General features: G+C 35.0%; 1 protein-coding gene across 1 annotated transcript in view; it reads right to left on the reverse strand.

The window, feature by feature from the left end:
- LOC113112423 (cadherin-23) overlaps nucleotides 1-25,117 on the reverse strand; it is a 197,163-nt gene that overhangs the window by 34,189 nt on the left and 137,857 nt on the right. The window contains exons 21-31 of the mRNA XM_026277988.1: nucleotides 21,988-22,177; nucleotides 20,818-20,963; nucleotides 17,234-17,453; nucleotides 17,001-17,153; nucleotides 15,252-15,365; nucleotides 13,873-14,021; nucleotides 6,350-6,410; nucleotides 3,674-3,819; nucleotides 3,156-3,291; nucleotides 1,706-2,094; nucleotides 895-996 (exon numbers count right to left, since the gene is read on the reverse strand). Of these exons, the coding sequence (XP_026133773.1) occupies nucleotides 895-996; nucleotides 1,706-2,094; nucleotides 3,156-3,291; nucleotides 3,674-3,819; nucleotides 6,350-6,410; nucleotides 13,873-14,021; nucleotides 15,252-15,365; nucleotides 17,001-17,153; nucleotides 17,234-17,453; nucleotides 20,818-20,963; nucleotides 21,988-22,177 (1,806 nt within the window). The remainder of the gene's footprint in view (nucleotides 1-894; nucleotides 997-1,705; nucleotides 2,095-3,155; nucleotides 3,292-3,673; nucleotides 3,820-6,349; nucleotides 6,411-13,872; nucleotides 14,022-15,251; nucleotides 15,366-17,000; nucleotides 17,154-17,233; nucleotides 17,454-20,817; nucleotides 20,964-21,987; nucleotides 22,178-25,117) is intronic.

Raw genomic sequence — 25,117 nt, forward strand, 5'->3', positions numbered from 1 at the left:
AAGGAAATCAGAAAAAAGAATCACACAGGTTAAATTACACGTTTTATATAGTATATCATAATCATATCGTCATATACATTTCACATCACTCTCATGTTAGCTACTGGATACAATGTTTACAGACATTCATTTTTAAAGGAATAGTTCCCAACAAAAGGGAGATTTGTGGAAGATTTACTAAACCAAGATGTAGATGACTTTGTTTCTTCCTTTAGAGAAATGTATCATTACATCACTTGATCATCAACGGATCCTCTTCAGTGAATGGCTTCCATCAGAATGAGAGTTCAGCTGATAAAACCTCACAATAATCCATCATCAAGCCATTATGGCTTCTGACTATAATCCATAATAACACTTCTTCCAGTGAAAAAGACCATCCGTTGTTCTCTCACATTAAAATCAACCAGCATATTTCCTTAGAACTGTTTTTGCTTATAAACTGTGTTTGATCTGTGCATATTTCTCTCCTGATTCAGATGAGACGAATATTTCATTGGAGGAAGTAATATTATTGAAAGAGGACTCTTGTTTTAGCCAGAAGCAACAGTTTGAAGATAATGACATTAAATGATGATTCAAATAAATTAATAAATGATTGAGTCATGTGGATTACTTGTGGATTATATGTTTTTTTGGACTCATTCTGACGGCACCCATTCACTGCAGAGGATCCATTGGTGAGCAAGTGACGGAATGCTACATTTCTCCAAATCTGTTCCCATGAAGAGATAAACTCATCTACATCTTGAAAGGCCTGAGGGTGAGTACATTTTCATTTTTGGCTGAACTATTCCTTTAAATCGTGCTCAATTCAGGCTTCTCTACACTATGCACTGAAGGCTTTAGTGAATCTGTCTTACAGATTGAACAGATCATGCAGGAACACATTACCACGGTGGAGCCTCTCTTGGGTCCTCCATCATCGGCCACAACAGTGAGAGTGTATGAATCGCCTCTCTCTCTGTCCAGCAGTCCCGTCACAGTTATACGACCCTGTAGAGTGCACAAAATCCTTTATCATTTTACATGATCCATCTAGAGAAATTACCACATCTTTTTTTAAAGACTGAACTAAATCAAAATCATTTCCACCAAAGTCGAGTAGGCTTAACTGTGAAGTGGTTTTTGTTCACACCAAGCAGGATTTTTCTCTGTGACAAGCTGGTAGAAACCCATTTTATCCCTGTAATGTTTTTTTTCCTACAGTCTAGTTATATTCATTTTTTTTTTTTTTTTCAGTTTTTTCACCCTGCAAGAAATGTATGTATCTATTTGTTTGCTTGCTTTTTCACGCCACAAGACAACTCACTGACCAATAAGATTTAAGCTTTAGGGTCATGTGTCTTTTCCTTCAATTTCCTTGCCCAGACTCTGTAAAGCTTTTCCATATCAGTTTGCACTTATTGGATGGATTTAAGCACAGTAAATGTGTTAAACAGACCAGAGAATGTACTACATTTGCATTGCTAGCTTTGCCAGAAACGACAAACACCCAGAAGCTGCGTGATGTAGTCATTTACTTGAGTCAAACACTGACCTGCTGACTAGTCGAAAAAGTAAAAACAAGTCATCGTCTTTGCCCTATCACATAGTGTTTTTCTTTTTGGGTTGCATTTGCATCACTTCATTGCATCATGTTTACTTCTTAATATCGCCGCAGTCATTTCTTTCAAAATATAACCTGTCTATTATGTGTTCTCACCGTGACCCCGTCAATCTTAAAGAGCGCCAGAGCAGCAGGTGAGGTGTCAGGGTCGAAGCGGTACGTCAGCTGGTTCAGGTTATCGGCTGACTGCGCCTTCACCTGGACCACCTCTGTTCCCAAGGCGATGTTCTCCATCAGCGATATTTCATAACCGGCTGATAGAAAGGCCACGGCTTCGTCCAGTTCATTGAGTAAAGTTACGTAGACGGTGCAGTAGCTGCTGTGGAACGGTGGAGACTGATCTGTGGCTGAGACGTTCATTAAATAGCTGGTCTTGGTCTCGTAGTCCAAGTAATCCATTGTAGTCACCAGACCGGTACTCACATCCACCTCAAACTTATGATCAGAGCCAGAAACCAGAGCATACGCTACTGCACCCCCATCACCTAGAGAGAGCGAGACAGCAAAAGTTTGGGATTATTAAACTGGTAAAAGTGACAGTAAAGACATTTACAATGTTAAAAAAGATTCATATTTCAAATGAAGGCTGTTCTTTAGAACTTTATTCATCAAAGAATCCTGAAAAAAAATTATGATGGTTCCCACAAACATTCAGCTTTGTATTAACAAAAGTAAATTACATTTTTAAAAAACATTATCAAATAGAAAACAGTAATTTTGAATAGTCTTTAATCTATATTTCATAAAATAAAACCACTCTTGGCGGGCACAAGACCCCAAAGTTTTGAATGTCAGTGTTTATATATATATATATAGTTTTATAAATAATATAAATTAGATTAAATATATGTTTTTTATAACACCACTTATTGATAAAATGTATTAAAAAAATTATAAATAAATGCCCATCGTTAATTTCTGTGAGTGATAGATGCGCCACTTAAAAATAAAATAAAGGAATAAATGATCAATTAAATGAAGAAATAAAAAAATTAAAAAATGCAACTGTAAATAAAATAGACATATTATAAACTGTTAAATGAATGTTTTTAAATGTTTATTAATATTTAAATACAGTACTAAACATTATTTAACAATGTTACTGTTACATCTGATAGCTTGATTTTATTAAAAATACATTAGTTCTCCAATGTCGTTAGCTAACTATTTCAATAACAATCTTTATTTATATACAGTGTCAACAGGACAGAAGTCCTCTAGCACACTGTGAAGACGCAGACAGGCTGGACATGAGGAAGTGAAACAAGGAAGCAGTTACAGACACAAGCAGAAGTGCAACAACAATGTTGTGATATTGTTTGGCATTAAAACCCAATGGAAAAATACAAGACAGCTTGAGCTATGTTAGGTGTATGACACATCCACACTTTAAAAAGATCCAAATAAATGAGAAGTGTTGTGAACACACAACAATAGCAATCATGGAAGTTCCTTTCAGACACATTTATCTCCTCTGTGAACTAGTCTGGTCCACAAACACTTACAAAAGGTCAAGAAGAGAGTGTGTTTGGATTGTGTTGTGTACCTGTGTCGGGGTCTGTAGCTCGGACCACTACCACAGATGTACCGATCCCAGCAGTCTCTCTGAGCCCCAGACGATTGTACTGCGACTGAGTGAAGACTGGAGACTCGTCATTCACGTCCTCCACATACACAATCACCTACACACACAAACTCAGTCTGACTCACACACACATTACATTCAGTACTTGTCTTAAATTACAATTATTTAAAAAAAAGACATGTGTAGCTAGAATTAATATATATGCTAACTAATAGTTCGATGCACAGTAGGCATTGTTTTACCAACCTCGCATTCAAGTCTGCCTCTGATATGCAAAGCACAAGTCACCTTACAATCAGTTCCTGAAGGATTAAATCAAGTCCTTTTTCATCACTCAACATCCCTTTTTACTTGGAAGTGTATCACATTATGAAGCATTGCAGACAGTAACAGTCACATGAACTTTAGTATAAACCTGTCTAACAAATAGCTTTAAATGTAGTTTTCTATGGAATTATTATTTTTTCACACACACACACCCTGACAGTGCTGCGCATGCTGCCCTGGTCACTGTTGTAGGCCTCCACATCCAGCACATGGGAGCTACGAGTTTCTCGGTTCAGAGCCACAGTTCCTCTGCTGATGAGTCCAGACAGACTGTCCACATTAAACTGACCACTGTTGCCTGCAGATAACAAAACACACACACAAGCCATACTCTGAATTAGTACATCTCATAAAGGTTGAGGTTTAAAACAATAGTGCTAATTTATGCTTCTTCTGTTTCTATTGGTCAAAACATGTCAAATAGTGTCAAATGAAAACAAAATAGTTAATACTGTCTGCATTGTGCCAATAATTTTATTACAGCTAAGCACATTTTTATGGATGCCAGTTCCAGCCGAATACAGAATAAAAAGGAAAAAATAACTATTTTATTTCACAATGAATTTTTTTTTTCTAGTAGTTCTTGAAAAGAAAAAATCTGAATCTTGAGATATGGTCCGTGTAATGCTTCACAATTTGATTTTCAGACCACATGATGCAAATGCAAAAATGAAACCAAACATTATTTATTTTTTTTCTACTTTTTTTTTATTATTCATAAATCAATAATTTACATTTTCTCTCCTTTTTTCAGTTCACTAAATTGTGACTTAAGAAATTATTTTCTTAATTTTTTTTTTTTTTTTTACTTTTTTAATCTTGCAATTTGTACTGTGGGCTGTACCATTAGCGTGGGGGGGGGGGGGTGTATCACAGACTGTTTCACACATGCTTAATGTGGCTTAATGTATCCTACTAAAACAATGACACCGGAGGACACACCTTATTAATAATAAATATATAGGGGATACCAGATTCACACACTAAGAATCTGGTATCCATCCCGTGACCTTAAAGGGGTCATACGATGTTGCTAAAAAGAACATTATTTTGTGTATTTGGTGTAATGTAATGTGTTTATGCAGTTTAAGGTTAAAGAACCACATTATTTTCCACATACTGTAGATTATTGTTTCTCCTCTATGCCCTGCATCGATTTTTATAAAGCTCATCATTCTGAAAAGCGAGGTGTGCTGTGATTGGCCAGCTATCCAGTCGTTGTGATTGGCCGAATGCCACAAGCGTGTGACAGAAATTGTACGTCCCTTAACATATTGTGATGCTCTGTTAGAATGAATGGGCGTGTTAGAACGAGCTGTTTTGGGGGGTGTGGTTGACACTTAAGTTTTATAGAGAATATTTCTTTGGATTTGAGACATTAGTCTTTGCAACTTTACAGATCTTTTTTATGCACCAAGAGCTTGTAACACCCCACAGAGAAAGGTAATCTGCAGTAACAGCATTCTAATATGGAATAATATATAAATGATATATAATAACCATGTTTGTCCCACAAACCATGCCCTACCACACAGGCTAATAATACTGTCCCACTTTTCAAAACCATTAACCTAAAGAGGGACACTAAGAAATTTGACTAAAATATAAAATATATAGTTTATACATACAAAGTTATACTATATTTTGATGGACAAACATTTTATAAACACGTTAGACCAATAAGTAACGAGACTGTCTTGTTTATAATTAATTTATACTCCTTGAGATCAAGTTTGTCCAAACTCTATGCCACTGACCTTTGGGTGGTCTTCACACAATGTGCTTCCTGTCTGATGATCGCTCTGCCCTCAAATATGAGTTCATGTGATTTTGATGACATGACACCACAGCTTTGGCTAACCCATAGTTTCACTGGCATTCATTTAATATATGATGGAGCTACGAACACTATAGGTGTCCCACATTAGGCAGTGTCCCACTTTAGGGCAATTCACCCTAGTTTTATATGGGAGGAATTCGCTTCATGTGAAACTTGCGTGTTGCGTTATATTCTGGGCTGTTCTCGTGTGTAAATGTAACTATACTTTATAAATACATTGTCATAATAAATATACAGAGAGTTTGGGCTTTTAATTTATGCCACTGTTTTTATTATTAATAAGTGTCCTCCAGTGTCACTGTTTTTGTAGAATACATTAAGCCATGTTAAGCAGAAGTCTGCGGCGAAGCTAGCGCTAATGGTACAGCCCACAGTGCAAATTGTATGAGAAACAAATTGAAAAATAGAAAAAATTTTAATTATTCAAATTATAATTTCTAAATGGGGAAAAAAATATGTTTGGTTTCATTTTTTAATTTTTGGCATTTGCTCCATGTGGTCTGAAAATAGAGTTGTAAAGCGTTTCACTGACCAGATATAAACTCACAATAGCAAGATATAAACAAATACTAAATTTCTGACTTTTTTTTTTCAGAGTTCCGAGTTCTGAGACATTGCACATCTCACAATTGTTTTTGTTTTGTTGCAGATTAAAAAATAATTTAGTAATTGTGACTTTTTATCTTACAATGTTTATTTTTTGTATTTTTTTTGTATCTCAAAATTCTGACTTCGAAGTTTAAATCTTGCAATTCTAAATGTTTTGCCATCCTGAGAAAAAAAGTCAGATTTGTGAAATATATATTTTTTGAATTGTGAGACAATTGCCTTTATTCATTTATTTATTTAAACTGCAGTTATCTTTACTTAATATAGGCTACTGTATATAGTGCAACAGTGTAAGTTAGTTAGTGTAGTAGATTGTGTGAGTGCATCTGTGCAGTGCATTGATCTGTGACATCAGGAAACAGGAAGAATAAGCAGTTACCAGAGAGAATCCTGTACAGAACTCTTCCATTCTCTCCCTGATCTGCATCTGTGGCCTGAACCTGCAGACGGACATGACCACAAACACATGTAACCACATCACATACACACCCATCAACTGCTAAATAATGAGATTGAAAGTAACACTCAACACACTGTACACCCACACAAGCACAAACAAAAATATATTTGATACCTTAACACACAATCAAACATTTGATCACACAACAATTGGACAATTGCATTATTTTTACTCACGCAAGTGAAATGTGTAATTTCTTCAGAACGAACAGCACAAAATAAAAAGCAGTATGTTTGTTTGGCTCAACCAGTATTTCATCTAATAACCAGTGGACAACCGATCAAACCTAAAACTCCCTTAACTGCAGTAAAACACACAGCCTGAAATGACTTACAGTAGTGCTTTTAAACGCAACATCGATAGGATAAAAGACATTAATTTTCAATAAATAGTTACTTTTATTAATAACCATAATTGGAATAAATAATTCCAGTGAGTAATATTGTTAATTAGCCCAACTGCTGGCTGTTAATGGATGCTGAGCAATACCAATTTGTGACTTCAATATAGTATGCGCAATCACAATTTCAAATATGGCTTGTCCAATCAGAATTCAGAGTCAGAACTATCCATTTTATTTTTGCAATGTCTGCTGACACTAGTGGCACAGAAATGAAACACTTCACCTTTTAATGGTTGCAATGGCATGACTATCAACTCATAGAGGCTTGAAAACACAAATACAATTTGAATGATCATATAAAACTCAGAAATAAGGCTCAGAAGTTGTTCCTGAATATATTTACACACATTAATTAAACCATTTGGCGCACACTGAATACATCCGTATATTAGTCAAATCCTACTGACAGTGAGGAGGACGGCCCCTCCTTCAGACTCATTAGCTTTATAAAAAGATGTAGAGGGGGGAAGAAAGAAAGCAGGGATCTAGGGGGGTCTCTTTTTGGAGAGAGATGAATAGAAAAAGCAGACCGGACCATACCATCACATGGGGGGGTTAAAACTTGAGACTGAAAGTTTGGCTCAAGAAACACAACGCCATGGTCTGCTGATCGCGAAACACTGAAAACACAGAGAGATTGGTTTGGAGTCTCTCTGAACGGATCTCAGCTGCACATATCCTGATCCCCATCTCCCAGGCGTCTCAACGTGATTTTAATCAAGGAGTCACCAGCCACAGCCATCGCTAAAGGTAATGTTGAACCACAAAGAATAAACTGAAAAATATTTCTTATTCGATGAACCCCTGTTGCAAGTAAGTTGTGTTTTGGATGCTGGTGTCCATACTGGGATTTTTCATTTCTGTTCTGCTAAGAGTCATGGCTATTCTGGTCCACCAGCCTCAAACCTGCACTAACCAGCATAAACCGGCATGGACAATCACTCAGCAGTGCCAAAACCATTTTATTTTGCCATGATGTCAGTCATAAATGACATGGGACAACAAGTTATGTCTGTATTACTGTAATTTACTAATTCATGGATATGCAGTGACTAAAATCACAACATAATAAATTGCAGAGATTACTATATGGGGAAAAAGTGAGTAAAACTGTGAACACTTGTTCAAAAGTAGATTATTATTTTATGTATTTTCAAAGTAAAGCCTTTTAGATTGTTACAATTCTATTTTAAATTTATATATGCCGTTAATAAATTTATATATTCTCACCAAAAAATATATCAGTTTCAACAAAAATATTAATCATCAAAACTGTTTTCAGCATTGATAATAAAAAGAAACATTTCTTGAGCAGCAATTCTGCATATTAGAATGATAAAAAAAACAAAAAAAAAAACATTTGACACTGGACTGGAGTAATGATGCTGAAAATTCAACTTTGCATCAAAGGAATAAATTAAATTTTAAACTATATCAAATAGAAAAGTTAGGTCACAAAAAAAAAAAAACATTTCTGACTGTTCTCATTTAAATATATATACAAAAATTCACTGTAAATTTGAAAAACAAATTTTAGCTGCCTGCTTGAGCAAAGCCTTCATCACACACAAAAAATATGTGATGAAGTGTGCATAAATACATTACAGCAGAGCCAGACAGTGGTAACTAATAAAGTGTTTCACTAACAATAGTTCTCATCTCATGGCCTTTTCAGTTTGTTTGTGGCATTTAAGATAAAGAATAATTTCATGTCCCAATGTGTTTTCACCTAAGTGATAAAACACTCTCTGTGTGCTCAGAATTGACATTTAGGAGCAGAGAGGCAGAGTAATTGGTGACTTGGGTGCTACACTCTGTGCGTGTGTTTCAGATGGATTGAGAGTTATTTTAACAGACCCAAAATAAGCTTTCAAAAAAATAAAAAATAAAGCCAACTGACCACATTTCTCTTCTGACTGCTCACTTAGTGGGGCACCAAAATGTTTAATGTCAAATGCCATTTCAAATGTGTGTTTATGGCAGCGATGTAGACCAGAAATGGGCTGTTCTTGATGAAAAAAAAGAAAAAAAAAGATGCAAATGCTTTTGCCTGTTTGTACATAATTAACATGTAAGGACATCCTGCTCCTGGAGGCTCAATGTCCTGCAGAGTTCAGCCCCAAACATACTTGCCTGGAAGATTCTAGTGATCTTGAAGAACTTCATTAGCTGATTCAAACATTTAAAGGGGGTTGGAACTAAACACTGCAGGACTGTGGCTCTCCAGGATCAAGACTCGACAAGCACTGTTACTGTAAGAGTGATAGCATGTTTAACTTTAAATTGCATACACTGAAAAAAATAAAATAATAATAAAAGTTAAATTAATCTTTTTCCATTAAACATATCTAAAAAAAATATTTAAAATACCTTAAAACAACATAAATGCATATGTCTTATTAAGAGTGTGAGACAAAATCCAATTGCATTTTGCCTTATTTTTTCACTTATTTTTTAATTTTGCCAGTGCAAGACTCATTTAAGAAAAACTCATAAAGACACTTTCACTGAAGGCAAGCCGTAGTTTCTTCAGTGCTGTTTCAAGAGAAAATTTATTTTGTATTAAGGATTTTAAAGGATTTATTAAAGGACTGAAAATTGAGACAAATATCTTTCTGCTATTCAGACAGATTCTCCTCCAGCTGTAGTTCAGCAATTACAGTAGTTGATCTTCAAAAGCAAAATGACGGTAAAGGAAGATGTTGAAAAGCGAGAATGTTATGCATATTTGTGTTGCGTTATGAATTGCTGTATGGCACATTTCCAAACCAATACATGAAATTGTAGGTGCAGCTAGAAGTGCTTCTGTTTATGCACTTGCTTCAATTTTCCTGACCTTAGAGTCTCTGTGTGTGTGTGTTTGTGTGTGTGTGTTAGAGAAAGAAAGAGAAATTAAAAGCCCCTCGCTAATCTATAATCAATATAGTGCAATATAAATCCACCTCATTTTGACCTTTCTTGACATTTCTTTCTTAAAATCGCTCAGTCATTCTGAGAGTCTTGCAGAGGAGCGCTCAGAGCAGCTGGTGTTGAGCTGCTAGATGGTGAAAAAGTGTGTGTAGGTGTGCAGTCCCGCCACCACAAACCACAGCTTCGTACCTAGAGGAAAATGAGCTCAGATGTTGCTCTGTCACTGCTCAGGGACTTCATGACCTCTTTCATTTGATGTTTCTCCTACAAATCCTGACCAGCAGTGTTATTTTAGCATTATTTCATATTATTAATTGGAATATGCTTTTATTTTTTACTTTCAATTTATTTTTAGTAATTTTGTCATGTGCTTTTTGATATTTTATTAGTTTTTGTCTTTAAAAAAAAAAAAAAAATGCTTACGTATTTGATTTCAGTTAACTGCCAAGGTGACATTTAAAATTGTTCAAATATTTTGGGTTTAATATTTATATTTTATGTGATTTTAGATCTATTTCAATTAACAAACACATTTTTGAAAAAATTAGTTAAAAAAAATAGTTTTAGTTAATAACAACATTGCTTAGAAGAAATAAATGACACACAAATGAGACAACTGATGATAATCAGTTATTATAAGCACAGAACTCATGAAATTAGATCATGAGCTTCATAAGAATTTTGATTGCCAATTTGAGCAGAGTGTGAGACAGTATTGACATTTATACAGTGTTGAGGTCTTTTTTGCCCCCCACCCCGACACATTTCGGAACCACTATGTATAAGATCGTAGCACTTGTGCTCACATTATTGCGTAGATGTTTTAGACCTTTGGTTTAAAATACAGTGTGCCTGTACTCTTCACCTCTTTGCCACCTAAGAGACAACTGAGATATTAAAGAGATTTTTTCTTTTTAAGCATACACACACACACACACACACACACACACCTGTCAACCACATCCTGGCATCTTGCATGCATCTTGCTCAAGCACACATTCACACTTTTGCACAAGCTTGAACCCAGAGGATCTCAAAAACACCTACATCTTTACTATAAACATGCCCCACTTAACCCAGATTTAACTCTTCCTGTTTTGTATCTCTACAGATCCAGACTGACATGGATGTTTCCTTCAATCAGTCCCTCTCTAATCTCTCACTTCCGGTCTCCCCATGGTCTCCACCTCTGGACCTTCACCACCCCCTCCCGACCATCATCATCATCATCATCGTGTGTCTCTTCGTTCTGTTCGGGGGTTTTGTGACCTTTCTAGCGGTGGGCTGCCCGTCAGGAGGGTTCTGGGGTGTGGATGGGGACTGTGGCCCTGCAGACGGTTTCTCGTGGGGCCAGACTCTGTCCAGCGAGCCCCAGCTGAAGCTCTGGAAGCGTTTGGGCTCGATGAGGCAGTCGTTTTCCTCTGCGCCGGCCTTCAGAAGACCCATTCAGCCATACGTCGCCCAGAGCAGGAAGCAATCAGGGTCGATGTCGCCCGCAGAGTCAAAGACAAATGACTCCCACACATACATTACTATACCAGCTCTGCTGCAGTATTCCACCGAGATATAGGCTCTGTTGCATCACCTAGTAAGCCGTCTTACTATCTAGTATCTACATAGACAGCAGCCTTCTAAGTGACTGATTTAAAGTGCATTTCATAGGCAACAACTATGTGCGCCACAGAAACATGACTCCAAATTGATCTAAAAAGACTAATTCTTCTATTATTCTATGTATTGAATGAAATGTATTTAGAATTGGCATTTCTATCAATTTGTCTGCCATTGTCACTGGGCTCAAATTTGGCGAGGTTTAAACTAAAAATTAACTAAAAATAAAAGTAAAAAATGTAAAAAATTAACATTTTAAAAATGTTTAGCAAATAAAAAAAAACTACTCTGAAAGTAAATTTAAATATGATAAAATATTAAAACTAAACTCATAATTTTTTTATTATAAAAATAAACCTAAATAGAAATAAAAAAACATTAATTAAAATTACAAAAATACTAAAGTATACACTTTATATAGTATAGTATGTATTTCACACACACACAATCTTAATATAAATCATAATCTAAATCAGCCAGAAACCATGTTATTAATATATAATCAGATAACACTCTCCATGTGTGTATTAAAACTTTATGGAGACAGTATTCACATCTGGAGTGTGTCTGTAATTGCACAAACATACACAATCACTGCAAACATGAGAACAGAAACTGTGACCTCAGTTATCAGCACTGACAGAGACAAGCCAAATCATTTCATTCATCATTCACTTCAAACCAAACAAGACGTGACTCAACAATCCAGCCATTCGGTGGCCGCAACTCTATAACAGATGGACATCACCTACTGTACATCACTAACAGACATGACCTGGATGAGCAAAGACCAGGGGCTTTCTGAGTAATGGTGGCCATTTTGACTGGGCATTAACAACATGACTATTTATTTAGAGGAAATTCTGATTCATTTGCACGTATGTAGCCCCATGTAGAGCACGTAGAGCAATTGTGCACTTAAAGCACACTTAAAAATCTCTGAATGTCACAGCATGAGAAACCAAAACAGCAAACCACTTTGCATTTGCAAAGACAAACTATGGTAGAACTTGGTGCTTACATTATATTAACTACTGGCTTGACCAGCATTGGGTAAGTTACTCTAAAAAAAATAATTAATTAATAGCTACAAATTACATTTTCAACAGTTTAATTAGACTAATGTACTAAATTCTCTCTCTAAAAAAGTACTGCATTACTTAATCCTTTCTAAATCCCATATCAACCTCGATCAGTTGAACAACACATGAATAATCATATAACAGCTATTTTAATTATTTCAAATTAATAATAAAAAAAAATTGCATATTACTCGAACTTACCAAAGCATTTAAAGGGAGAAGGTTACTTTAAAATCCACTATTGGTTAATATAGAAGTGTTCTTTAGTCTATACAGTATTTAATGTAATTACATAGGAAGTAATACAATTACAGTAAATTAAGAGTAATCTCTTACTATACTTTAAGGAAATATAATTAGAGTAATTAATGAATTACTAATGCATTACACCCAACAATGTGTTTGACAGCCATAAAATCTTTATTTTAAATATAATATATATTGATTTATTATTTTAAACTTCTTTTAGTAAAATATTTTGCTGGAAAGGTGTGTTTGTGCTATTAAAAAAAACTGTACTTGTGACTTTTAGTTTTTTTGTTGTTGTTTTAAAGTGTGCTTTCAGTGTCAAAAAAACTTTCTTAACTGCTGTTGTGCCACTGTGATTCTGGTTTACACTGGAACGGCAAATTTGGAATATTCCCCAAACTAACTTCAATAACAGTTCGACATATGGAAAGAGGTTAAAAGCCCTTTGAAAATGAAACCGCCCTTTATTTTGTCATCAGAAGTGATTCTGCTGACTTTCTTGAACTAGAGCGTCATCATGGTTACCCTGTTGCCAGCACAGCGGAACATGACATCACAGAAAACCACTGATAACATGATAATTCTACCGTTGTTACAGACAAACACAACATGACAATCATACACCCTCATGTGCCATTTCATAATACCAGTACTGTGACAGCTTTGCTGTTGTTCATTGGAATAAAAAGTATATATATATATATATATATATATATATATATATATATATATATGTATATATATATATATATATATATATATATATATACAGGTGCTGGTCACATAATTAGATACTGAATTTGGGATTTTCCGTAGTTGCCAGTTATAATCATCAAAATTAAAAGAAATAAACATTTGAAATATATCAGTCTGTGTGTAATGAATGAATATAACATTTAAGTTTCACTTTTTGAATGGAATTAGTGAAATAAATCAACTTTTTGATGATATTCTAAATATATGACCAGCACCTGTATATATATATATATATATATATATATATATATATATATATATATATATACACACACACACACACACATATACATATATGATAGCTAAGCGTCTGCTAAATGCATAAACTGAATTTTTAATTTAAAATAAATATATATGTAAAATTTATATATATATATATCCATGAGCATTGTTTTTCTATATCAGAGTGAATTGTGAATATGAGTGTGTACCTGTAATATACTAGTTCCTCTGGATATGTTCTCCAGGACGCTGGTCTCATAGCTGTTCTGGAGGAATATAGGCCTGTTGTCATTGATGTCCAGCACCTCCACAAATACTGTAGCTGTTCCTGTCCTCCGGCTTCCCGCCGGACCATTATCTATGGAGAAAACCATCAACCATCTAGCCAACACAGCTATGAAATGCTACTCGCAGTAGAAATAAAATACAGTTCAAAGATCAAGCTTGACCAGTGAATTTCTATAACGTTTCCAGTTATGGACAAGGATTTTTGGTAACACTTTATATTAGGGAAAACATATATTAACCTTTTAAAGAGTTTTCCCCTCAATAAAAGGAAGTTGTTGTTGCAGTCATGTTTAGGTATTGGGTTGAGTTAAGGGATCTAGAATATGGTCATGCAGAATAAGGTATTTATATGTGCTTTAGAAGTAGGCCAGTATGTCAGCAGTATGTGTGCTGATAAGCATCTAGCTAATCGTGAATAGTGTTTCCTAATCTAAAGTGTTACTGGATTTAAAAAAAATAATTTGGCTTAGATTAGACTCAAGAAAAGCTGGAACCCCAGCTGGAATGTTTTAGTATACTTAAAACTAAATTGTATAATTATATGTTATTTTTCTAATTTGTATTATATGCATTTTAATTTATATTATACCTGATATTTTTAGGTTTTGCATGATAGCAACATAAAAACACTGCCACAATACAGCCTTTATGACTCATACCTCCACTGGTCTTAAATTGTACCAGTCATCTTTAAATAAACATTAATTGCACCAAGCAACAGCATGCCATAAACTAGCCTGAGCCACATATGAAATACCCACAGAAAACAAACCTTGAGAGCTCTGGCTTACCACGTTCACTGGTGTTGGTGTAAAAGGTGTAAAGTCAGAGAAGAAAAAAAAGACCTAAAATTAGCTCAAATAATGTGTGTGTGTGAATGTATGAACGAAGACATTTTTGCATGTAAAATGACTTGGAAGAGTCTTTGTTTCTTGAATCATTGTAAACAGTAAATATTCCCAGGGTCATGTTTTCTGGTCTTCCAAAACACGCATTAATTTTCATCCTAATTATCATTTATTTTCAGATAAGAATAGTGATGTACTTGATGTAATATTTCTTAGTACTGAAAAAAATTGGCCAGCATATTTTTCATAGAAACACATTAAACGGGTATAAAAACAGCTGCAGTATTTCTAAATGCTGTACCCAAGTCAAACAGGAAACCACAACACATTTTCTTTAAACTCAGTCATTTAAACAGGAAGCTGCAGCAGATCGTATCACATGTGCACGCACACATGCATAACCAATTGTTTTAACACACATGCATAACCAATTGTTTTTATATGAAACTCACCAATCGCTTCGATCACTAGACTGTACAAGACCTGAGTCTCGCGGTCCAGACCCACCACAGTCCGTACTATTCCGGTCCGGAAACCCACACTAAACTTTCCATCTTGGTTCCCAGCTATGGGGACACACAGACATAGACTAAGAAATCACACATCTCAACTCTGAACCCTAGTGTGCTGTCTTAAAAGACATCATACTAACTTTAATGGAACCTCATAATTAAATGATTTTGAATGTGGTAGTGTGTGCTGTCATGCAAAAAGCATTCCTCAATTGATTTCAATGGAGTCTGGCATTAGCATGCTGCTATGATAATGATGTAGTGCTGTTAATGAGCATAAAATATTTGTGACCATGGACCACAAAACCAGTCTCAAGTGTCAATTTTTCAATGATGAATGGTTTAATAGGATTGGACAATATTGGGCCGAGATACAACTATTTGAAAATCTGGAATCTGAGGGAGCAAAAAAATCTAAATACTGGGAAAATTGCCTTTAAAGTTGTCCAAATGAATTAGCCATGCATATTACTAATCAAACATTACGTTTTGCTATATTTACAGTAGGAAATCCTAATGATTTTTGGCATAAAAAAAAAATAGATAAATTTGACCCATACAATGTTTTTTTTTTTTTTTGGCTATTGCTAAAAATATTCCTCAGCAACCTTTCGTGCTCCAGGGTCACATCTGACAAAACATTGATTAAAAAAAAAAAAAAAAAATATATATATATATATATATATATATATATATATATATATATATATATATATATATATTTTAACTATACCTAAATCCTTTTGCGATAATTATGTTGTACTCTTTTAATGAGTGTAAAATCCACAGCATACACAAATATTATATTAGAAATATTAAATTTAACTGAGGTAATGATGTACTTTTGAAATACACAGTACACACAATTATATTATAAATGATATTATAAATTTGAATTTATAATGAATTTTTTACGAATTTAACTATATTTAAATATTTTTCACGGAGAAAATGGTGTGGTAATTTTGTTATAAACATTCAATAAATAGCACATGCAAATATTTGGTAAAATTGTTTTTTTTTAATCAATTTAACTATTTTAAACCACTTTTCATGAAGATCACGAGTGGTACTTTTCTAACAAGCATAAAATATGTAGCAAAAACAAACTAGTGAATTTGTAACCATTTTAACTATATAGAAATACTTTTTGTGAAGATAATGATCTAAAAATAAACTATTCATAAAGTAGTCATTTTAACCAATTTAACTATACTAAAAATTCCTTTTGTGAAAATATTGTTGTGCTCTTCTAATAAGCATAAAATGCATAGCACACAAATGTTTAGTAAAATAGTGATTTAAATATATTAAATATAATATGATATTAAGTATGCTTTTCGTGAAGATGATGTAAAACTTTTCTAATAAGCTCATAATATATAGCACACAAATATTTAGTAAAACAGAGAATTTTTAAGCAATTTAATTTTGGCTTCCGAATGTGCTTCATCTGTCACTTAAAAACATCTTTTCCCACTGAGCTCGTCACAATGCATCGCAATTCTCTTTAAAATGCTGTCTACTGTATGTAGGCTGTTCACTGGATATTGGAACAAAGCCTTAGCTTCACATCTGTTGAAAGCGAGTCACTGTGGGTCACAGCATTCCCAACCAAAATCCCACAGAGTTGCTCCATCAGCACAAACTCACTCGCACCCTGTGATCTGTGTCCTTCTGAACTCTGACCTGTGATAAAATAGCTGAGCTCTGCGTTTAGACCCGTGTCATTATCCATGCAGTTCAGTCTGACCACCACATAGTCACGGGGCACGTTTTCATCCAACGATACGTTATAAATGCTGGGGAAGAAGGTTGGCGTCTCATCATTCATGTCCAAAACTGCACAGAAAGAGTGACAGATATCAAGATGATTTAGCATTTGCATCTAAACACAGCGAGGCAGTGATCCGGTGATGTACCTGTGATAGTGAGAGTACTCGTGGAAGTTCGAGGGAACTGGCCAGCATCATACGCAATAATCCTCAGATAATACTGGCCAATCAGCTCACGGTCCAGCACTGCGGTGGAAACCAGGACTCCTGTGGTGGTGTTGAGCCTGAAGTCCAGCCGTGGCATCCCCATCTGAAGCGCCATGGTTACCGCACCATTGTCACCTTCATCAGGGTCCTGCACCTGCACCTGAGAGAGGAAACCGGACAGTTTTATTAAAAGAACTTGACCAAAAGTTGGCATTAAAACTAAGATAACCCCAAAAGTGGTACAAGACCTCTTGGATTTTTATGCCAAGTTAATTTCGCATACAAAAAGTGTTCCAAAGCTTTTACTTTTTTTCCAAAGATATGTTGGTTGTTACTGAAAGAAGTCTCTTATGTTCATCGAAGTTTCATTTATTTGTTCAAAAATATGGCAAAAACAGCAATATCGTGATAGTTTTTTTTTTCTTTTTTACAATTTAAAATAATTGTTTACTATTTTAATATATTTTCAAATCGAATTTATTACTATGGTGCAAAATTGAATTTTTAGCATCATTACTCCAGTCTTCAGTGTCACATGATCCTTCAGAAATCCTTCTTATAAGCTGATTTGCTGTGCAAATAAATGATAATGGATAATTTTGTTCATGATTTTTGCAGGATTCTTTAAATGAATAAAAAGTTCAAAAGAATAGAATTTATTCAAAATATACATATTTGTAACATTATAAATGCTACTTTTGAATGATTGAATAAGTCATTTCTGAATAAAAGCACTGATTTCTTTAAAAAAAAAAAAAAAAAAAATTACTGACCTAAACTTTTAAACTGTAATGTAACTAGGTGTAAGCAAAGATTTATATTAAAAATAATATAATTATGATCATTCTATGTAAGGCCGAAAGGATGACTTTTCCCCACAAAGCGACGTTACCTACGCTCACTCTCACTCTTCCAGCTATCTGCAATGGTTTCATCTTCACTTCCTTGCCCTAAACTGTTAGCATCTTTTGATGCTAACAGTGTTACCGATACTTTCTGCTCCACTCTTACATCTTGTTAAGACACTGTTTGCCCCTTGTCTTCCAGGCCAGCCCATACCACCCCTTCTGCCCCTTGGTTATCTGATGCACTATGCAAACACCGTTCTAAGTTTAGAGCTGCTGAAAGGGTGTGGCGCAAATCCAAAAATACTACTGACCTTAATGTGTATCAGTCACTCCTCACTTCCTTCTCTGCTAATGTCTCCACTGCTAAAATGACATACTACCATAACAAAACTAACAATTAATCTAACTCTCGCATGCTTTTTAAAAATTGTCCTCTTCATCTATAATAGCTGACAACTTTGCCACATTTTTCATCAATAAAATTAAAATCATCAGTGCACAATTTTCCACACCACAATCCATCAAGCTCATATCACCAGCAAACATACACTCATTCACATCCTCTTCACTCTCTGAGGCAGAAGTCTCCAAACGCATCCTTTTTAATCATCCTACTACTTGTCCGCTTGATCCTAGTCCATCTAATCTCCTTCAAGCCATTTCTCCTGCAGTTGTACTTGCACTCACTCACATTATTAACATATCTCTTCAAACTGGTGTTTTCCCTCATCATTTAGACAGGCTTGTATAACTCCACTACTTAAGAAACCCACCCTCAACCCATCTCTTTTAGAGAAACTGTAACTGTAGACCAGTTTCCCTTCTTCCTTTCATTTCAAAAACACTTGAATGAGCTGTGTTTAAACAAGTCTCTGCATTTCTCACACAGAACAACCTCCCTGACAGAAACCAATCTGGCTTCAGAAGTGGACATTCAACTGAGACTGCCTTGCTCTCAGTTGTTGAAGCTCTAAGACTGGCAAGAGCGGAATCCAAATCTTCAGTACTTATCCTGCTTGATCTGTTCGCTGCTTTTGACACGGTTAACCACCAGATCCTCCTATCAACCCTACTGGCAAAGGCCATCTCAGGAACCACACTTCAGTGGTTTGAGTCTTACCTATCAGATAGGTCCTTCAAACTATCTTGGATAGGTGAGGTGTCCAAGTCACAGCATCTAACTACTGGGGTGCCTCAGGGCTCAGTTGTTGGACCACTTCTCTTCTCTGTCTACATGGCATCATTAGGTTCTGTTGTTCAGAAACATGGCTTTTCATACCACTGCTATGCTGATGACACTCAACTCTATCTCTCTTTCCATCCTGATGATCCGACGGTAGTTACTCACATCTCAGCTTGTCTAACAGACATTTCTTGCTGGATGAAGGACCATCACCCTCAACTCAACCTTGCCAAGACAGAACTGCTTGTGGTTCCAGCAAACCAATCGTTTCATCACAATTTCACTATTAAGTTAGACGCATCAACCATAACTCCTTCAAAAACAGCCAGAAACCTTGGAGTTATGATTGATGATCAGCTAACTTTCTCAGACCACATTGCTAAAACTGTCCGGTCCTTCAGATTTGCTTTATTCAACATCAAGAAGATCGGGCCCTTTCTTTCAGAACATGCTGCACAACTCCTTGTTTAGGCTCTTGTTCTGTCCAGGCTGGACTATTGCAGTGCTCTCTTGGCAGGTCTTCCAGCCAGTTCTATCAAACCTTTACAATTAATCCAGAATGCGGCAGCAAGATTAATTTTTAATGAGCCAAAAAGAATACACGTCACACCTCTGCTTATTAATTTGCACTGGCTACCAATAGCTGTTTGCATAAAATTCAAGGCATTGATGTTTGCCTACAAAACCATCACTGGCTCTGCACCCATTTACCTTACTTCAGACTTATGTGCCCTCTGGAAGCATTCTGCAAGTGAACGTCACTTGATTGTGCCATCCCAAAGAAGCACAAAGTCACTTTTTCAGACTTTAAATGTTCCAATGTTTCAAATTAAATGTTCCCTCCTGGTGGAATGACCTTAGCCACCTTCAAGAATCGGCTTAAAACCCATCTCTTCCATCTTTATTTGACCCTCTAACTTTAGCACTTATTCTAATTCTATTCTTTAAAAAAAAAGAAAAAAAAAAACTAACTACTAAATTCTAAAAACTAAATTCTAACTATGTGTCTAATCTTTTTTTATTCTATTTTATTTTCATTTATTATACAATATTATATATAAAAATACCTCTAACCTGCTCTATTTTCTTTTTTTTATTCTATCTGTTTTCTTTTAATTTATTATATTATTTAAAAGCACTTGCTACGTGTACTGCGTTTAAGCTAACTGAGACTTGTTATAGCACTTTTTGTTTTTTATTGCTTTCATTGTCCTCAGTTGTAAGTCGCTTTGGATAAAAGCGTCTGCTAAATGACTAAATGTAAAGCAACTTATTGACAAATGTAAAATCCACTCTTTTCCATGAAGTTAAAATGCCTTGAGATCTCTGGCTGTCAAGTTCAATTGCAGTTTTACTTGGTTTATTCCAAAAGCACATTTTAATATAAAAATTTTATCCCAGTTCCCCTTGCATGAAAAGACAGTCTTTACTTGTTGTATATTTGATCAGTGCACTCCTGGTCCTTGTACAGGTTCAACCAATCAAATGCTAACCCTGAACACAGATGATCCAATGGGAAGCCCCTCTGGTACGTCAGCGACAAATGGAAGGTTGATAAAGGCAGGATCATTATCGTTGAGGTCGAGGAGGTTCACATACACTGTGGCGCTGGCTGAAGAGTGCAGTGGAGGTGTCCCAACTGAGGAGGGCAGCACAACAGAGACAATACTTCTATACTTTACTGCACAACATGAGTTTTCTCTAGTAATTAGATCCACTGAGGGGGTTGAAAATCTTAAAACTGAAATGTCAGTTTGTTTTGTCATACACAACTCAGACTAATGCTCAAAACAGACTGACTGAGAAAGAAGCACACATTTTGGTAAGACTTTTGGAATGGAGTATTAGCCACGAGTAAGTGACATATAAAGCATTACTCAATGAGAAACAGTTTACACAAAACATACTTTGAAATATAATATTGGGATATGTGTTTCAGTATCTGGATATCTGGGAATATATAAATTTTTGAAGAAAAAAAAACTAATATATATAGAAAAACATGACAAAAAGAGATTATTACTATTAATTCTGGTTAATTAAATATTTGTGAAACGTCAAGCCAACCACACTGCATACAGCATGGTACATATACAGTATACAGTATTTAATACATTTGACATATGTTCAAAAGTCTGCAGTCAGAAAAAAAGAAAAAAAAAAACATAAAATTGAAAAATTGCTGTTTTGCATAATTACTTAAGTGTCACATGACACTTCATAAATCATTCTAATATACCGAAACAACATCTTATTCTTATCAATGTTGAAAACAGGATTCTTTGATGAATAGAAAGTAAACAAAAAAAATAAAAACATTGAATCTCTGTTATATTATAAATGTATATACTGGCACTAAATGTAGCACATTTAATGCAATATAACACCTCGCTAAATAAAAATATGAATTTTATTTTTTATAAAACACAAAAAGTCTAACTGACCCTTAAACTGTTGAATGGTAGTGAATGTAATACAGAAAGTTTGCATACTGCAACTGGTAAGACCATTATGCCAGCATGATATTCTGAACACAGACTACAGAAAGAAACTGAAAGTTGCGACTGTACATTTTTTTTTTTTATTGTGACCTCAGAGAGAGAGAGAGAGAGAGAGAGAGAGAGAGAGAAAGAGACATTATGGGAAAGGTAAGAGTTGCTTACGGTCAGTAGCAGAGACAATGATAGTCCTCATAAGCGGTGCAAAGCGGGTGTTTTGACTCTCTCTGTCCAGCACCGCCCCACTGGTGCGGATCTTCCCGGTGTTGCGGTTGATGGTGTAGAAGGGGTTCTCTGGATTTATAGAGTAGACCACCATCCCATTATCACCATAATCAGGGTCCACCGCTAATACCTGTGCAGAGACAGAGAAGAAAAATGAGCCGTAAGGCACAAAACAGAGTCCTGAGGCGCAGAAATTAAATCACACCAAACCTCTCCCAACAGAACAGCATGATGGGAGATTTATGCCCTGGGCATAACTGTCTAAAACCCTGGCTGTTTTCTTTTTTTTTAATGAGCCAATCATTATTCACAGTGCTGGTGGAGAAGCACTGAAAATCACTTAATTGGTCATTAGAGAACAAAGGATCTGTCGGTCTTTAATTATTAAAACAGGCAGGACCAGACAACTGTGTTCTCCATTGATTAGAGGGAGTTTAAACAGATGATGTAGAGCATGGGTAGTGTTAATGTAAAGATTATCTAATTTATTTAAACCCGGAGGGGGAAATTTCATACACGCATTTACTCATGTTTATAGACAATTTTAAAGATGATATGTGTGTTGTTGCAATGTTAAAGTATGTTCTCCTGTCCAGCTTATGTGCAGCCATTTGCAGGTCAATTCCTCTGAAAAAAAAAAGTGTTAGAAACAATGCAGCATTTTAAAACACTGCAACAAGGCAATGCATTTGCTTTTTTAGGGAAATATCCAATGACAATGTGCTTTCAAGCTTCATAATTATAAAAAGCACCATAGTATTCCATATAACTTGTATTTAAAGTCTTCTGAAGTCACATAAAAGCTGTGTGTCTCTAATGTCGTATCCACTACCATTAAAAAATCAGAGGTCAAAGAAAGACACTTGTAAAAGAAAATCATACTTTTATTCAGCAGGGCTGCATTAAATTGAAAATAAAATCTGGTTTCAAATAAATGCAGTTATTTTTAACTTTCTATTAATCAAAAAAATTATTTCTGAAGGGTCATGTGACACAGAATATTAATATATTATATTAAAGGCTGCTAATTATTATTATTTTTTTACAGGAATAAATTTTATTTATATATATATATATATATATATATATATATATATATATATATATATATATATATATATATATATATATATATATATTCTTTTTTTTTTATATATATATATTGTCACATAAAAATTGTTTCATCTTAAAAATATTTCACAATATGACTGCAATTAAGCTTACCGTAATTGATTTTCTTTTACAGACCATACTGATCCCAAAATTTTGAACAGTAGTAGTATAAGAATATCTTGGATATATTCTGTTAAACATCAGATAAAATGATTGACGTGATAAAGAGTAAATGATCAAGAAAATTTGGTGAATTATTAATTAAAGGGTTGATTAGACCACATTATACCACTGTGTTGACCCTATAAATGGATTGATGGACTCAAAACCCCTACCGGAGAGTGGAAGTCAAACGTGTTTTAGGACATTTGCATTTTTTCATCCACTGTTTTGTGATTTAAATTATCCACCCATTTCTACCTTTGTTCTGTTCTTCCAGCAGGGTAATCAAGTATGCACTTGACTCTGGGCTACATTTTAATTAGCCACCGGAACCTCCTAATGAAGTTCAGGACTGGCTTGTTAATTAACGGACAATCAGGGGCATATTTAGCCAAAGAATAAAACACCTAAACATTTATGAACAGAGGACTGAGGTCCAAGGTTTCTAGAGACCTGGCCACATTTAACTTGAACACACACTAAACCCACGTCTCAAACTCAACAGTTGTTTCAATATAGTTAAGATCATCTGATGTACTGCATGCAAAAATGGCAAGATCTGGCTGAAACCACCAACTTATATACAACAAGACATGCACCAGTCCACTCAGATACAAAGTTATTATTACATAGTTGATGAATGTTTACCACATCATGAAATCTAAAGGTTAGTGGCAATAAATCTTTAAAAATACATATATGTTAAGATTTGTGTTTGAGGCACATGCAAACTGAACATTCACAAGCAGAACTGTATGTTCTATGCATGCAGTAATGAACAATTTTAAATTCTGGATGGATAGAAATTCTACTTGCAAAATCCATGAACATATTCTGCTTTTAATTAATAATATTTCTAGGCTATTACTGTGGTAAAATTGACCACATTCAAAGCATGTCAGATGGTCTCTCTTGTCTAAGTAGGCTGTTCTTGGTCAGAATAAACTGTGATCTTGACCATCTTTTCAAGTCAAGTGAGTTTTATTTGTATAGCGCTTTTTATCATCTATAATATTTCAAAGCAGCTTTACATAAAATAATGCCTTTAATGTCTTAAAACTCACCATGCAGAAGCCGAAAGCAATGCCTACTGTATATGACAAAAGCCAAAAGTCTAGTTTATTGTGACTGAGTGACATTAAGTGGCAGGTAGATCCGAAATCAATGATACTACAGTAATGGCAACCAAGTGAGCAACAAAGTTGTAATCTGTCAGTTCAATAGACTAGCTCTTTCTTAAAAGTAAAGTAAATGAATCAACAAACTGCATGAATTTACGAGATTAATTAATGATTTCATCATCAAAAATGTAATTACTACAATTCTGTTTAATGTCGTTGGTTCTGTGTAAATCATACACTTCACCTTTAAATGTAGCAGACTGCATGGGAACCTGGTAAACATGGTGCCTTTTTTCTGGTAGACTGATAACCCTGTAAACCCTGACTCATGCACATGCATCAAAAATAGTCCATCATACTTTCATATTTTAAGATTTTGGAAACTCTTAGCCTGTTCAAACTGGTCCCTGGCCAAATGAGACTCAAAGTAGAGATTGTGTGACTGACATTAACGCAGGAAATAATTTATTCATTCACCAAAGGAGGGAAAACCCCTCAAGATGGGATTTGTCAAATACTTCAAGCAGTAGAATAATATGAGCGTATAGAAATCTCTGTAAAATGTTCCAAGGACACCGAGGTGAGGGCCCACTTTGAATTCAACTGGGGGGGTTTTCTCCAGACGGAGAGGAGATGGAAACTTGTTCCTCTGGGTACGGTGGGGATTTGAATCA

This window comes from Carassius auratus, chromosome 13, assembly GCF_003368295.1.
Source record: "Carassius auratus strain Wakin chromosome 13, ASM336829v1, whole genome shotgun sequence".
In the NCBI taxonomy this organism is placed as follows: Eukaryota; Metazoa; Chordata; class Actinopteri; order Cypriniformes; family Cyprinidae; genus Carassius; species Carassius auratus.